The sequence below is a fragment of the Desarmillaria tabescens genome (genome assembly GCF_030435595.1).
Source record: "Desarmillaria tabescens strain CCBAS 213 chromosome Unknown EV420scaffold_107, whole genome shotgun sequence".
Taxonomy (NCBI): domain Eukaryota; kingdom Fungi; phylum Basidiomycota; class Agaricomycetes; order Agaricales; family Physalacriaceae; genus Desarmillaria; species Desarmillaria tabescens.
The window spans coordinates 1-15,015 of NW_026848406.1; the positions used below are offsets into that span (position 1 = coordinate 1).

General features: G+C 48.1%; 4 protein-coding genes across 4 annotated transcripts; 3 read left to right on the forward strand and 1 right to left on the reverse strand.

The window, feature by feature from the left end:
- Positions 1 to 181: 181 nt before the first annotated feature.
- EV420DRAFT_1667318 (kinase-like domain-containing protein) lies at positions 182 to 1,342 on the reverse strand. Its single transcript, XM_060478998.1, has 5 exons — positions 1,207 to 1,342; positions 1,070 to 1,144; positions 802 to 1,014; positions 458 to 749; positions 182 to 405 (listed from the first exon to the last, which is right to left on the reverse strand). Exons 1-5 carry the CDS (start codon positions 1,267 to 1,269, stop codon positions 266 to 268), a joined length of 783 nt encoding a protein of 260 aa, XP_060322629.1. The 5' UTR covers positions 1,270 to 1,342; the 3' UTR covers positions 182 to 265.
- A 4,106-nt stretch (positions 1,343 to 5,448) lies between these two features.
- On the forward strand, positions 5,449 to 6,113 carry EV420DRAFT_161353 (uncharacterized protein). Its single transcript, XM_060475062.1, has 2 exons — positions 5,449 to 5,860; positions 5,934 to 6,113. Exons 1-2 carry the CDS (start codon positions 5,553 to 5,555, stop codon positions 6,028 to 6,030), a joined length of 405 nt encoding a protein of 134 aa, XP_060322630.1. The 5' UTR covers positions 5,449 to 5,552; the 3' UTR covers positions 6,031 to 6,113.
- A 4,105-nt stretch (positions 6,114 to 10,218) lies between these two features.
- Positions 10,219 to 11,152, forward strand: EV420DRAFT_161403 (uncharacterized protein). Its single transcript, XM_060475065.1, has one exon. The coding sequence runs from the start codon at positions 10,444 to 10,446 to the stop codon at positions 11,014 to 11,016; it is 573 nt and encodes a 190-aa protein (XP_060322631.1). The 5' UTR covers positions 10,219 to 10,443; the 3' UTR covers positions 11,017 to 11,152.
- Positions 11,153 to 12,453: 1,301 nt separating this feature from the next.
- EV420DRAFT_161430 (uncharacterized protein) lies at positions 12,454 to 14,720 on the forward strand. Its single transcript, XM_060475066.1, has 3 exons — positions 12,454 to 12,704; positions 12,759 to 12,820; positions 12,870 to 14,720. Exons 1-3 carry the CDS (start codon positions 12,683 to 12,685, stop codon positions 14,505 to 14,507), a joined length of 1,722 nt encoding a protein of 573 aa, XP_060322632.1. The 5' UTR covers positions 12,454 to 12,682; the 3' UTR covers positions 14,508 to 14,720.
- Positions 14,721 to 15,015: the final 295 nt, after the last annotated feature.

Consider the following 15,015-nt stretch of genomic DNA (forward strand, 5'->3'; position numbering starts at 1 on the left):
AACATAGTCCAGCTCACTGTTCAAGAACGACTGATATAGGCAACCCGAATGCATACGAATGGAACGAAGTGCAGGTCAGCGAGGGTTATACCGAGGATGGCGAGGAAGGCCCTAGTCAGGTCGAAATCGCCTTTACAGGCAAAGAAAACGTCAACATCGAATGATAACATCATTTCATTGCCGCTGCAGTGCAGGATGAATACATGCTAATCCTTCTGCCCAGCTTCTGGTACGATTGCTTGAATATAAACATAAGCATCTCATTCTACAGTACTGACACCGTCTCCTGTGTAGCTTTCCTGCATTTTATCTTATGCTTCCTTCGTACGGAACTGGATAAGAAGGACCTGTTGCAGCCGCCTATTTGACAGCGAAAATGTCGACCAATGCCCAACTTCTGATGATCTGAGTGTGCCTCATTGAGACTAATAGTCTTTAAGAATGGAGGGAAGCCTACTTCGAATATTATGTTGAGAGATAACCATTGTCTTTATCGACTTCGACACTGATTTCTTCTTTCTGAAAATTCTCCGGGAAAGATCCAGGTTAGTGAGCTGGGCAACCAGGCTTGAAGAAGATGGTCTTCTATGAACGTCCCTCGACCAACAGAGTTCGACCAATGACCATACGCTATCATACGGCAGCTCATCATAGCTGGGCCTAGCTGGTCGAAGGTCGTTCTGCCATACAGCAAGCATAACGGCGATATCTTGTTTAATATTCCAAAATGGAATTCGCCCAGTGAAAATCTAACAGACGTAATCAGGCACGGAGGACCCAGGACTTGATAAGTCGACGTACCTCGATTACAGTACATCCAAAGGCATATATATCTCTAAATGTTTGATACTGCCAATTGGAGGAAGCGTCAACCTGAAGAAGCTCAGGTGCAAGCCATCTGGAAGATCCTTTTCTCGAATCTCCATAGCTTCCGAACCCACATGTCATCACAGCCTTCGCAAGGCCAAAGTCTGCTAAGCAGCAGCGAAAGTCCGCATTGACAAGGATGTTGGCCTTCCACAAAAATGAGTCAGGCCAGATATTATACTGTGCAAGGAGAGACGCTTACCCCACGAATGTCAGCATGTATGACCGGAGGTTTATGTGAGTGAAGGTAATCGAGCCCATTTGCTACTTCAATTATCTGTTCATCATATTGACATTCTAAACATCGAAGCATTAATAGTAATGAAAATAAGAACATACACACTGTATACGATTGTGTTCCGGATGCTGCGATAAGAATGAAATGATATTGCCATTCTTCATCCAAGGAGAGATGAGGCAAAAACTTGGATGGAATAGATCTTCGTTGATACCAATGACACAGAGCACGTTGGGGTGTTGCAAATTTCTCCAGACTAACGCTTCTCTGCAAAAGTCCTAAAAGCCTTTCATTAGACAGGTGTGACAACCGAGCTGTCTAGGCAACCTTTCTGATATCTCCCCTAGATTTCGTCTCATCGTCGGTGAAGATCCGCAGAACTTTCAGGCAAACATCAATGTGTTCATGCGGCCTTGTAGATATCCTGTATAGGACAGGTACCAATGTCAGGTCGAAATTCATGGCTAATGTAAAACGTTAGAACCTACCGCAAATCCTCCATAACATACTGGCCGTCTCGTATCACACCTAATATTTGATATCGCGAGGCTTGTGGGAACGACAAGGTAGGTTTCAGCAACTTGTAGCAAGCATTTGATGCAGCGTGCACGATGTAAGCTTTATTGTAGACATAAGCACGGGTGTCAATTTCCTGTGAAGGCAATGAGACATATACAGTAGTATTCAGAGCGTGCTGGAGGATATTTACTTTCTGCAGAAAGTTGATCGCCATGAGTGGGTTCTTCGCCGCTAGAGGTATGATATTGCGCCACGAGTTGGTCGAGACAATGAATTTTCGGAAAGAATGATCCAAATTCCGGCCTCCTGACAGCGCCTCCTGTATCTTGCGGAGAAGATCGCTTCCGGAAGCGATGTTAGTTGATTTAGGAGGTCCTCTGTCGAGTATTTCAGAGATTTTCTGTTTTGCCCAGTTGTATGCCGTCCGTTGGAGGTAGGGAACCGGGTCTGGTTCGAAAATAAACAGCCTGCAATAGCTATGATCCGTTTCAGCTGGCTGTAATCACAAACGAAGCGTGATATGGGTCTCCAGACGTACTTGTGATATAAAGGATTTGTCAAAGACAAGAGGATCTCTTCAACGAGATCAGGGGATTCTTGTACAGTGGTGTCCATGGTATATGTTCCCGTTCGAAGTATAAGCGACAAGGCATTAAGTCTGCTGACGTTTGCGAACCTGGTCCGGATGTTGGCGCTGGAGTGAGTAGTAGTAAATAATATTGAGGCGATATTTGACAGACGACTGATCATCTCCATTAAATCGTCAAGGATATTAGGCGAATCGTGGTATGCGTCAATAGCATCGAGAACAACATAAATCTTCTCGAATTTGTCGCAAGTTCGGATGAACAGATCTTCTATGATACTGACGTTCTTTGTGTTGAGGACATGACATAGAAGCAGAGGCGATATATCCGTTAAAGGTATTTGTTGAACGAGCTGATACAGAAGTGAGCCAACAATGTCGTTGTACCCCTTATTTCGGGCGCAAAGATAATACGCTATGCCGGATGTAGCCTTTAAGGATATCTTCAAGTGAAAAAGGCATTCTGTTGCGATCAGTCTGGTCGTTCATATGAACATCCCTGTACTCGGACTGAGATTCACAACTCACGCCGGTACCCTAGGAGGACCTTCAGAAATCAGACAAATACTTGATCGAATATTCCACAAATTTCTCACCATTTTCTAACCATAATACCGTAGGCTTATCATCTATCCAAGAGAAGAATGCTCCATAGCGATTTATAGCACCGGTTGCATGAAATGGACTGTCGCCTATTTTCCACAAGTCTTGGCGGCGAAGATTACAGACTTTAAAAGTATCCGGTTGGAATGAGATGTGCGGTAGGTTTGGTTGATGCATACGGTTGGTCAGGGAACACTGTAAACTATGAAGTCGAAGGTATCTTTATATTGTCTTGAAGATGAGTGTGCTGTGTAAACGTTGTTCAGAGAAGTCGCGCACTGCATCATACATTTGACTTCGGACTAGATCACTCCAGAACGTATCAAATCTAGCCCCGCCCAGGTTTATAGCACACCTGAGAATCTCACGAATCAAAGTCAGAACTGAATGCGAGTCCATTTTTACCCTAGTGAACCTGCGTTTAAAAACGAATGCAGAATAATGATTTACCCGATTTCAAGAAAAAGCATACCCATTGTACCACAACGGTGCTTGAACCTTGGTAGAGCTTTTAAACTTGCAAAGTACAGCATTGGTCTCCAAGATCTAGACCCTTAGGCGTCTGTTGTTGTGCTGTACAGCGCCGTACAGACGAACACCACCGGGATACCAGTCGCTCCTTGCCAGCCTCGGACCTCCCAAATGGCCTCACAATTTCAGCGTCTTAAAATGACACGGCTGTAGACGACACAAAGGGTATGAGTATAGCACGTAAAGTTTGGACCCGGACCGGACCTCTGATTCTCTGATCGCGTGTACCTGAGGGCAGGTTGTGCAGCATTGATTGTAAACCTGCGGCCGTGGCTGTATCCTGACCATCATGTGAACTTGTCCGTGAAGTAAGAGAAATCAGCGAAGTTTGCTGAGAAGGGCATCCTCTGGAGATTTTGTAGTTTATTTTGTAGGGTTTTCGCATGGACCATTGTACCGATGAATAAAGGAACGATATGCAGAAATAGATAAATGCACCACTACCCAAGTTGTGGACCGGTCGGACCGTCCCGGCAAAGCCTTTCTCTGACCGCCATCACCTTCTCTCTCTCTCTGTCCTGTTGTTCATTGGTACGAAAGTCAGCTCCTAAAATCATGTTTATCCTCCCTCATTCTGGCTCCGGATGTTCCGTTTCACTGAAAGCAGATTCACCAGGCCGTAGATATCAAACACAGCATCTAGTCTTCGAATCCCCGCTGATGCCGAGCTGTTTCTTACCCGCTTTGATGATCTGGGCGCTAGTCCGTGCAGCTTCCTTGTCATAGGTTTGGTGCGACCACAACTTGCTTCCAACCTACGCCGTCTCTGTACATTCGTATGTATGCTTGTTTGTCATTAGATCCTTGATTGGTATATTCATTCTGCTACCACTAGGAAGAAAACCTCCGGGTGCAGGGGAAGGGATGGTTGATCGAGGAGTCCCTGACTGAATGACGCCGGTAAGCGCTTCGAGGCGCACGGAAAGGCAAGAATTAATGCGTTGCAGAACGTACGAACGTGTGTCCCGTATGAGAGTCTTCCCTCTCCGCCCTCGCCGAGATCGCTGGTCAAGCAGAATCAGCCATTCCAATGCCGATGCAACGGTCCTATACGGGTAGAAGGTCGGTTATACAATCCGCTCAGGCGAATACTCCCTGCATTGACCTTGGTATTGACAGGGTTTTAAAGGAGCTCAATACGACAGTCGACGCACTATATATTCCAGACAACTCGGCTCTCGAATCCTTCATTTCACAAAATTACGACTTCAGCACTGCCTACGCTAATTTCCGTTCCTATTGGTATGAACTGACTATTACCATGCGAATCCACGAAGTTCGGGGCCTGGACCTGGACGGGGAGATACATCAAAATATGATCGTCGATAACAGCATCTCCGACAGAAATATCTCCCATCGACACATCAGGAGCTGTACACCAATTGGGTCGTGCCATTCTGGGTTTCCAGAGAATACGCATGGGCATTTCGTTAGATATCCATGCATGTGATATTGCCAATATCGCATGCGTGGATATCTGATGGCGGGCGCATGGATCTCTGGGTGCCCATCAATGGCCCGTGCTGAGCGCTGAATGGTCGATCCTTAAAGACACGGATCGAAATGTTGAGCCTGCGATCAGAGGATGTATGGTTAGATGTTATGTTGCTGAGGAAATTAAATGGGCGTAGGGAAGATCTACGCATAGACGAGTGGAAAGTCGTCGTGCCCACCATCAGATCATCCATCGCAGTGCAAAGGCAGTGTGCTACATCAGCGGGCTGGATCGGCCTTTTTTAATAAAGCCAGATGATTTAGGCAGTGATCAATGTTGGTTCAGGCGGTCATAAACACTGCAGGAAGTCAGCGATAATTCGCTCATGGGAGGGGCAACCCGGAACCGGCACTTCGACCGTGTGAAATAATTTCGTCAAATATTCATATAGCTGCAGGATAAAAGCGAGCAATCCACGATTGAAAACGATGGAAGGCAGGAGGGCATTCAAGGCAACGATGATAGGCGTCAGGAAAGAAGATGGAAGGCCCACGGCGGACTCTCAACCTCGGTTTTAAGTGTCAAGATCGGGCCGGACAGTTGGTGCGTACCGGCCCGTAGAGCGGTTCAAAGGGAAAGTTTCCCTATCGTCCCTTGTGCTGGTAGAAACCCCAGCACCAGCATCTACCAAGCATTCGAATGAGCGTTGCCATATTCGCTACTGACTACCATCGAGGAATTCCCAGAGGATTGCTAGTACGGTCTGACCCGCTATGAAGATCCATTGCATTCCTTGGACAGAAAGGCAACAGAAAAGCTCTGCATCCCTACAGATAGTGAAGATTCGCGCGAATTGGCATTCTCCATTCCCTACCGAGTCCAGAGATACCATAAGCTATGCTTTTGGTTCCAGGGAGAAAGGCGAGCTCAGAAATGGCACCACTGGAGATCGCGTTACAGCGGGGAACAAGACGACGTTCGATAGTGTTTACGAATACATGTTGGTGAAAGGGTTCGGGGTTGAGAAGATTATGCATCTCTCGTCATGTCAGCAGCCTTCGATTGCGCTGAATGAGAAGAGGTACGTGATCTGCGTTGTCGGGATCTTCCTTTCTTCGCTATGTTGACTGCGTTTGACGATTCCTCCCACGCAGCATCTCCTCTTCGCCTCGATTCAGTGAACATCGTTACTTTTTCTTCTTCGAGAACTCCGAGTCTCTTTTGCCCTCACTGACTGCCCGTCATATCTAGGGTTACAACGGATACTGTAGCCTCTGTCTAGACAAACGGGTCGACGTACTGCATCTCAAGCAATCCACTCGGTTCGTAGTGTGTTGATAAGAAGTTGCAGAGAGCTTATGTTATCTCAAAGTCACGATGTATAACATTGCGTGGCAAAATAGACAGTGTATACCAGTTGTGACTGACAGTCGTGTACCGTGCGTGCAGAAGAACTGAAAAGTCGTAATCTTTGATTTCAGTATACACGAATACAGACCTAAAACGTTCCGTGTCCGTCAAAGCCGTCATTAAATGAAATGATAAAAACGTACAGGGAAGTACACAATGCGTCCACGATGAATTAATTCATCGTGATACACTATTTATTCTTCAGACATGCAGCAGATGACAGGAAATGGAAGAAGAACCTCAAAGTAAGCAGCAGGCTGCTTTCTGTTGTTATCGTATGCCGATGCCGAATATTCGTTACACGGATCGTCATGAGATTGGATCGATTTTGAAAGGGAACCCACCTTTGGCGGACAAGTGTACGTATGTACGTTGCGTCTGCCCACGCGAAGAGTTAGTCAATGAATCCCATGAAAGAGAAGGGTTGGCATTAACGAGTTTCGGCGTACCCCATACTACAAATATCTCCCGGCACCCCAGGCTGCACGGCATGAAGCAGGACAAAGTACGTTTCAGGCTTAGGCGCATAGTTGGCGGTCCGTCCGACTGGGAGGTTTATTGTGACAGCGGTCTACATATCACACAGGAAAGGACGCTGAGATCGATGAAAGACAAATTCAAAATCTAAAGCAAGGCTAAGGATGTGTTTCGTTCTGGAGAGGGATATACTCAGTTCTGTCCTCAATGTAAACCCAATGTGTATATACAGTGACTGATGGACTGCACGGCCTTGGACCATTGTCAGACTTAACGGAAGAACGGGCTGCCGTAGAAAGAACATGTCAGCTAGAAGAAGAGAGAACGAATATATTTAAATACCAGTCTTTCAATGAACATGAAATCAGGAAGTCGGAATGAGGAAGTACCTCGTCTAAATCTTGTGAGGTGTGTCCTGGCCCGGCTTCATTGAATCGGAACAATAACCATTCTGTAGCATTAGAACGCTATAACGAAGAACGACAATGACGTAGCACCCTCAAAGCATAATGCTGCTCCATGGACAATAGCCTTACATCCCCCACGCGAATTGCAAGCTCGATTGGTAGATATCACCAGGTAACGACGCTAAGCTTCCATTCATTTGTCATCATCTGATAGCTGAGCCGCCGATTTGGGACCAAGATTCTTCAATAGTTGGGCTGGCAATTGCGGGACGAAGACTCGTGTCAGGTCCATGGTGTAGACTTGCCGTTGAAAGATTTCCCGGCAGTGGGTAATGAGGAAGTCAGATGGACTGGAGAAGCGGAGATTGCCACAACGGTTACGAGAAAGCCTTTGATGGAAGCGGTTGCTGGTACCCCGGATACCGCCTGCGCACGGGCCCGCTACGCGCCGGGATTGTTTGGCACCAGAGGAGCAAACAAAGCGTGCTTCTTTTCCTTTTCGCTCTCATGCCATCGCTACTCTGCGCCCTCTCGAAGAGTGCCGACCTGCTTATGAACTGGACGAACCCCGGTATCTTGTTTTGAGGAGCAGCGAGGCTAATCTGCCGTAATCAAGCTCCCGCATTCCACCTTTTCACCGGTTTCCTTGAATACGAATACGGTGACCTCCATATCAAATTGTGCTGCCTGCGAGTCGAATTTTTGCCAAGACGGTGTGTTCTTTCCGGCAAGGAAAGAGCACGCAGGGAGGACGACGAGGAGAGCAGGTACACCAGCGAGGGCAGAAGCGCAGTGTGCTCTCATGCCTGACGGGACGACGATCTGGGTATCACACGCAAGACCCACCCTTTCCACGTGTCAAGGGATGCACACACCTGGTCCTCACTGCTACTGACAACACGCTCTCCATCTCATCGCTTCGCCCAATGTCGAGTGGCTGTTCATTTACTGACGTAACACTCGAGTTGTGCTGTCGGGATGGACGTGTTGGCGGTATATAGCTGGTAAACGGGGGACGGGAAGGAAGAGGTACGTGTTCGTCTGTCGGGTCGTTGTTTTACGCTGTTGACGTCTTCGTAGTGAGTTTTACTCCTACGATACTCCTTCATCGCTTTGACGAATACATGTAGTCAGGGCACGGATGGTGGACCACTGCCAGGGAGTTGACCGCTGGGCGCCTTTCTCCACCCCCGTTTATCAGCCGTTCATCTCCTATGCAAGGGTACTTCGACAGCAATATTCCTGATGTTTTTATGTTATATGCTGCTGTTCGACCGCTGACGCATTCATAGATCCCTGGAAAACACTATGAACGCACCCTGCTATCCTCATTCAAATATTAGTTGTCACTGGTTTTCTGATTGTACGTTCCTGGGATTCTCTAAGGAGCCAGCTAACTTTTTCGAAGGTATAGAATGTCCAGCTTCTGAGCGACCCAAATAACCTCCTGCACCACTAATCTCGATATCACCTCCCTTTCCTAAGCGTTCGCCCAGCTCTTCCCACGAAGTCAGGATGGCAGACGTAAGCTTCGACGTCCTCGGTTTCGCCCAAGGCTGGCTAGACGACTCCGGCCATCACAGATCGTCCACCTGTACACACAACACGACGTTCTCAGGCTAACCATCGAAAATACTACTCTTTGCACGCGTCGGCCCAATCTCTGCTGCTGGTTCTCCTGTAGAACTATAACCCGACGTCGTCTAAAAAACAGACATTGCTCGTTCCCATGGCTGTGTGACGTTGTTACCCTTACCACGATACCGTGATCCACGCCAAGCACGCGCTGTTCGTATTTTGGGTTTTGATCGGAGTACATCCGGGAGGCTAGACGTGTTACGCGTCGTCGCTGTGGCTCTGCCGCCCGGCATTCGAGGACTATATTCTAACAAACCTTGTGCTCGAGAAGCTCGATTTGGGCGTCTGCACAACTCTGCTTTCCTCTTTCCCCTCTTCGGGTGCCTTCGCCTACATACCCTTGATACTGGTTGACTGTACAATGTATTTTTCAGCTTGTAACACTCCCTTCACCACCTCGAATATACGAAAATACATTCGATGCGGCTTATCTCCATCCCTCGAAGGCGCCAATCAGCTCACCGCTTCGAGCTGAACCTCAGGTTCCTGTGCGTAAAACCCCACCCAGTTCGGACGTACCAAGCAAACTCCCGGAACGCTGTGTCCATACCGAAGTACCCGGGCGCCAGCGATCATATCTCACGCCCCACTATCATCCTGGGTATGGACGCTGATATCCTGAGCAACCGTCACATACATGACCTTGGTTTATGAACTGGACGAACCCCGGTATCTAGTCTTGAAGAGCGGCGAGGCTACTCTGCCGTAAGCTAAGTTCCCACATTCCACCGTTTGACCGGTTTCCTGAACATGAATACGGTGACCTCTTTGGCACTCTGAGCTGCGTGGGAGTCGTATTATTCTGCCGAGGCGGTGTATTGCTTCCCGGCAAGCACGGAGTACGCATGGTGGACGACGAGCGATGCAGGTACACCAGCAAGGGCAGAATTGCAGTGCGTTCCCGTTCCTGACTAGACAAAGATCCGTGTATCATTGCTTCGCCGGAAGTAGGATGTCCGTTCGTGTTTTCCCGTGATGCTCGAATCGTGCTATAGGGATGAAGGTTTTGGTGGTATGTATACGGTAAACGAACGACGGGAAGAAAGAGGTACGTGCTCATTTGCCATGTCGTTCGTTTCACGCAGCTGATACTATTCTTGCAGGATGTCAAGCGTCCATGTCGAATTAAATTTGGTCAGAATCAGAGTTCGATCTGGCGGCCCTTCTTGTATGTATCATGCCTACAATGCACTCTTCATCGTGTTGACGACTATGTGTAGTCATCGCCTTTGCAATCAAGGCACGAATCAAAGATTACGACTACCATTGGAAACTATAGTTTACTGGCAAACGCTAGGATGGGCGCTGTTGCTCCTGTCCAAAATTACATTATCACTGGTTTTCCACACGTATGTTCCCATGAATCTATAACGAGTGACTTTGGTTTTAACAAGGACATCGAATTAGCCTCCCTATACCGCTAATGCCGATATCGCCGCCTTTGTATGCCAAGCTCTTCCCACAAAATCACGATGGCAGACGTATGGCTCGATGTGATCAACATCGGCAGCCTCGTCCAATACCGGCGGGACAGCATCCATCAGCTCGAATCAGACTTCACCCGCCAACACACGCAAGTCGACATTTCCAATCTCGCACTCGAAAAAAGATCGCTCGTTGTGCGCGACCATCCGCCATCTCCCACTGGAACTACTTATGTTGATGTTCCGTCAATTCGAACACAATACTAGGTTAAGCGATCCTTGTTCCGCGTATATGCGTAGATCACGGCATGTCCTTGTTGCACATAAACCGAGGCTGGGGTCTGCAATGCGCATTGGCTCTTTGGTTGGGATTTCCATTGGAGCATACTTGGGAGTGTGCACGTGTTATGCCCGTCATCCCCTCTGGCTCTGCCACCCCGGTATTCGAATATTGTATTCCAACAAACCTTGCGCCTGACAAGCCCGATTTACAGATCTTCTCGACTCCGCCTTGGCAGTCTCCGGGTGCCTCGCGTACATATACTCTCAGCATTCGCCGACTCTACAACGGTCCTCCCCTCCCTCCGCCACCTAGAATGGGCGCTCAGCGACTGTACACGGCTTATCGCCTCCACCAACAGTACAAACCAGCTTACCCCGACTGTCGAAAGGGCCGTTCCCATGCAAGCTACCCATCGCACGCAACTCGCTCGGCCTCCGTCTCTATAAACCTCGCATATATTTCCTTCCCTGTCCTTCACGTCCTCAAACCGGTTTGCCGACACTGTACTCGTCACTCTGGCTATCAGCCGGGCACGCTGATCTTCCATGACGTCATCGGCATTCATTCCAGATTCTCCTCGTGCCTCCTCACCCGCTGAAATCTGCTCGTAAGCAACGAGAGTGTGTACGATGTCTTCCCTATCTTGAGGACTTGAGTAGTACGCACAAGACGAGGCGGTTCGAGGAGATGCCGAGGATGGTCAAAGCGAGGAACGATTGCCAGCACAACGACCCATCAAGTTCAGCCATACTAAGAAAACTCCTCGAATATTTTCTCCCGATCAAAGGACCCGGACGCTCGCGTGCATATCATTCTCCCTGCTTCACTCCCTCACTATCAGTCTGATTCCTCCTTCTCATCCTGGCTATATGGATGTCGATCTCCTTAATAACTATCATAGTCCCTGTCTCCGCACGTTCATCTTTAACATCGTTCTCTTGCCATGCTCCTCTCTTCCCCCCATCAACCGCTTAGATCCTGTCGTTGGAAGCGAGCGTGTACGGCACGCCCGATTTCAGGGCTGCATCACCCGTTTCATCCGGGCGTAAGTAATGAGAGTATGTAAGACCTTCTTCCCTGTCTCAAGACACAGACATGCTCAAGACAAAGCGGGCGCTATGGATGACCAGACGAGGAAATGTTGAAGGAATTTGGATGTTGGGTCGTGGTATGGGGAGAGGATAAGACGCCATTTTGGAAGGAGAGTTTCCATGGTTGACGTTGAAGTTTTATGGCGTTCTTTTAGTTTCTTTTGTGGGGTCTGAACGTAGCAAGCAGCAACATTCTTCACCGTCGGCCGCGCCTTCCCAGACATATGTAAGCAGTAGAGAAGGAGATTTCGCATCCTACGGGGTTTGCGTAAAATAAGTGATAATAGATAACATTTCTACTATGCACCTTTGGCGCTGGAAAAATGGTATTAGCGATGGAAAGCCTCAAGATAGAGCGTCGTGAAGCCGATATGTAATATTTTTGTGCGTGCAGTAAAGCTTTGGTGGGAGGAGGAGGCGGCGGTTGTCAAGTGATAGCAGCGGAGATAGCCACAAAGAAGTTGAAACCGAAGCGCGCCCCTACGTCCCTACGAGACTTATGTCACGTAATACCCACAAATCAAACGTCGAGATGTGCTCTGGGCAACTAATATTGCTTTCAACACGAATAATCAATAAATCGCTTGTGGCCTACAATATTCCGTCATCTCTGTGCCAAATCATCGTCGAGAACATGAATCATGGGTATGCGATTGATCGTGATGGCGAGGCACAGGGTTGCACAGCCATAATCCGAGGCAGAGAAGAGCAATAAGATTATCGACATTTTACCCATCACACTACACACTTACAACTACTTCAAGCCATATTGAGAGAAATAACAAGAACTACCAACACATCTATTCTAGGCTCGCTCGTGACGCGCTCTCTCAAACTACAAACCCCATTTCTAGGCACGCTCGTGACGCACCATCAATCAAACATATCACAGTTCTAGGCTCGCTCGTGACGCGCCCATTTTATTAACTACATTCATCTAGGTACGCCTGTGACGCACGCTCCAAAACCCTTTAAGTCACCGAACGCTTACCAAACGCAACATCCATCACCCACCACACGGTTACACAAAGTAACTCGACCACAAAACCACCCAACCTCAGCTAGTGAAAACCATAGCATTCGTGCTTGAACTCCCGAACTATTTACAAAGGATTCGTACTAACCCCAAGTACCCCTGACAACGAGTAACACATTCTATACGACCACAGCTTGATGTCAACCGGCATCATCTCTGGTATGTGTCGGTGTTTGACCTTCAATCCTGGTATCCTCATTCTACTACGGCTAGGAAAAAAACCCGGGACGCACGAAGAGGAATGGTGGGCCGTACAGGATAATCGGGATCGATTTGTAAGCACTCTAATGTGTGCACAGAAAGGGAAGTAATAACGCATTTCAGAGATCTTTAACATATCACAATTATGGGAAACTCCCCAAAGTCACACTCTCCGCCCTCACTGAGACTGGCAAAGCAGAATCAACCATTCCAGTGCCGCAGCAAAGGTCTTACACTCGTAAAAATCCTGTCATACGATCCGCTCTCGCTGACACTCCCTGCGCCGACCTCGGTATGAATGGGGTCTTGAAGGAGCTCAATGCGACACTCGGAACGTCATATACTCTCAACAACCCCGTCTTGTCCTCCATTCTTGAATCCTTCATCAGACAGGATTACGACTTTGGCACTCTCTATGGTAATTTGCGTCCGTATTGGTATGGCTTGTACGTTGCCGAACACATAAGCCAAGAATACAATCGGGATCGGGAAGGGCGACAAAATATGGTCAAAAATAACAGGATCTCCGATGGGAATGTTCAACCCCGGCGCGTTTGGGACCTGTATGCTAATCGAGTGGTGCCATACTGGGTCGCCAGGGATTCTGCATGGGCGATATCGCATGCATGGGTGTCTAGTGAGGATCGCATAGATCTATGGACACCCATCAATGGCTATGAATGGCCCGTGCCAATACCGAAAGATGCGGACCTCAATCTCATTCGGATCGAGTTGTTGAACCTCAGAGCAGAATATGTTTGGTTAGATGTTTTGTGTTTGAGGCAAGAGGGTGGCTGCAGGGAGAATCTGCGCAGAGAAGAGTGGAAGGTCGACGTGCCCACCATCGGAGCTATCTATCGCAAAGCAGTGGTAGTGTATTACCTCAGCGGGCTGGGTCGACCATTTTGTTTGAAGCCGGGGGACTTGGAAAGCGATCGGTGTTGGTTTCGGCGTGCATGGACGCTACAGGAGGTCAGCAATAAATATATCATCGGTGGAGAGACCGATGATCACTCGATGGACAGAGACATGCGACAAACAGTCGAACAACGCCTACATTCACTGAACTTGGTAAATCCTGGTAGTGTGTTCGACATCCTGAGGGAGATGCAAAATCGGGTATCGACAAAGCCTCTGGATAAAGTAGCAGGTCTGGCATATATTCTCTTCCGAGAGTCTATCCCGATATACGATGAAACACAGTCTGAAGAGGATGCCTGGGGATCACTTGTGGATGTCATGTCTGTGGGGTATCGCACAGATTTACTCTTCCTATACCCTGAGCCCGGGAATGGATGCAAACGTTGGCGACCATCATGGAACCAGATAAAGGCGATGCCACCTCGACCATGGAATCACTTTGTTGCATTTTCGGCAGCCATTAGGACTGATGAGACAGGTGCTGACTGGTGTAAGTGCGCATACATCAAGTCAGGTACTGTGCATGGATTGGGTGAGGTATCAAACAAGGGGATGCCTCGACCGGGCGAGTTGGTGGTTATAGGAAGTACTGGGGTGCCCTGTACATTAAAGATCCTCGCTGATCATGCATACCCCATACCCGATGGCTCATATACCCTCATTGACAGTTTCTCTACCCTTTCTGGCTATCAACCGTCATTACGTTGGGCAGTTGGGCGGCAACGGTGGGATGGGAAGTTTGAAAAAGTGTCGGTGATTCAACTGGCAGATATGGACGAACATTGGAAGCTTTGGTCGGTCCCTCAGGTGCATGTCAATGGTAAAATATTTCTTTGCTGAAAACAGGACAATGGCGTGCTTTGCGTCGGTCTAACGATAGAGAGGCATGATGATGAGTAGGACTAGGATATTGTTTCTGTTTCTATCGACTTACTTTCTTATGCTATATGTCCCTAATCTCTACATTGAATGCGTGCTTCAGCCTCTACTGTACCTTTCGTTCAATTTGAATGTCACGCCTCACAGCGCAAAAAATCTTGGACCGCGTTCAAATTGATTGTAATAGTACAGTATCTTCGGCTAAGCAATCCAAGAAGAAGTAGGGAAAAATTAAAAGTCATCGAGGACCTGGTGATTTCCTCCTGCATCACAGGTATTCATGATGGATTCATTCCCCGTTGCAAGCGAACCATTGTTCTTAAAGAATAGGCGATGCTGGTTGAGCCTTCCCAGAACCTAGCGGAATGGAACACTTCATCTGGCATTCAGACGGGATGAGCGTGCATACAAGCATTCTTAAAAGCGTATACACTCTTCACGGCATGATCAGACTGTGTTGGAAGCGAAG

Excerpts from the sequence above, each read along its gene's own strand:
- EV420DRAFT_1667318 (XM_060478998.1), bottom strand. The coding sequence starts at position 1,269 with ATGAAGAATGGCAATATCATTTCATTCTTATCGCAGCATCCGGAACAC. Across the intron at positions 1,015-1,069 it reads TACATGCTGACATTCGTGGG|GCCAACATCCTTGTCAATGC; the intron begins GTAAGCGTCTCT and ends TTTTTGTGGAAG. Across the intron at positions 750-801 it reads TTGGATGTACTGTAATCGAG|ATTTTCACTGGGCGAATTCC; the intron begins GTACGTCGACTT and ends TACGTCTGTTAG.
- EV420DRAFT_161353 (XM_060475062.1), top strand. The coding sequence starts at position 5,553 with ATGAAGATCCATTGCATTCCTTGGACAGAAAGGCAACAGAAAAGCTCT. Across the intron at positions 5,861-5,933 it reads ATTGCGCTGAATGAGAAGAG|CATCTCCTCTTCGCCTCGAT; the intron begins GTACGTGATCTG and ends CCTCCCACGCAG.
- EV420DRAFT_161403 (XM_060475065.1), top strand. The coding sequence starts at position 10,444 with ATGTCCTTGTTGCACATAAACCGAGGCTGGGGTCTGCAATGCGCATTG.
- EV420DRAFT_161430 (XM_060475066.1), top strand. The coding sequence starts at position 12,683 with ATGTCAACCGGCATCATCTCTG. Across the intron at positions 12,705-12,758 it reads GTCAACCGGCATCATCTCTG|GAAAAAAACCCGGGACGCAC; the intron begins GTATGTGTCGGT and ends TACTACGGCTAG. Across the intron at positions 12,821-12,869 it reads AGGATAATCGGGATCGATTT|AGATCTTTAACATATCACAA; the intron begins GTAAGCACTCTA and ends AACGCATTTCAG.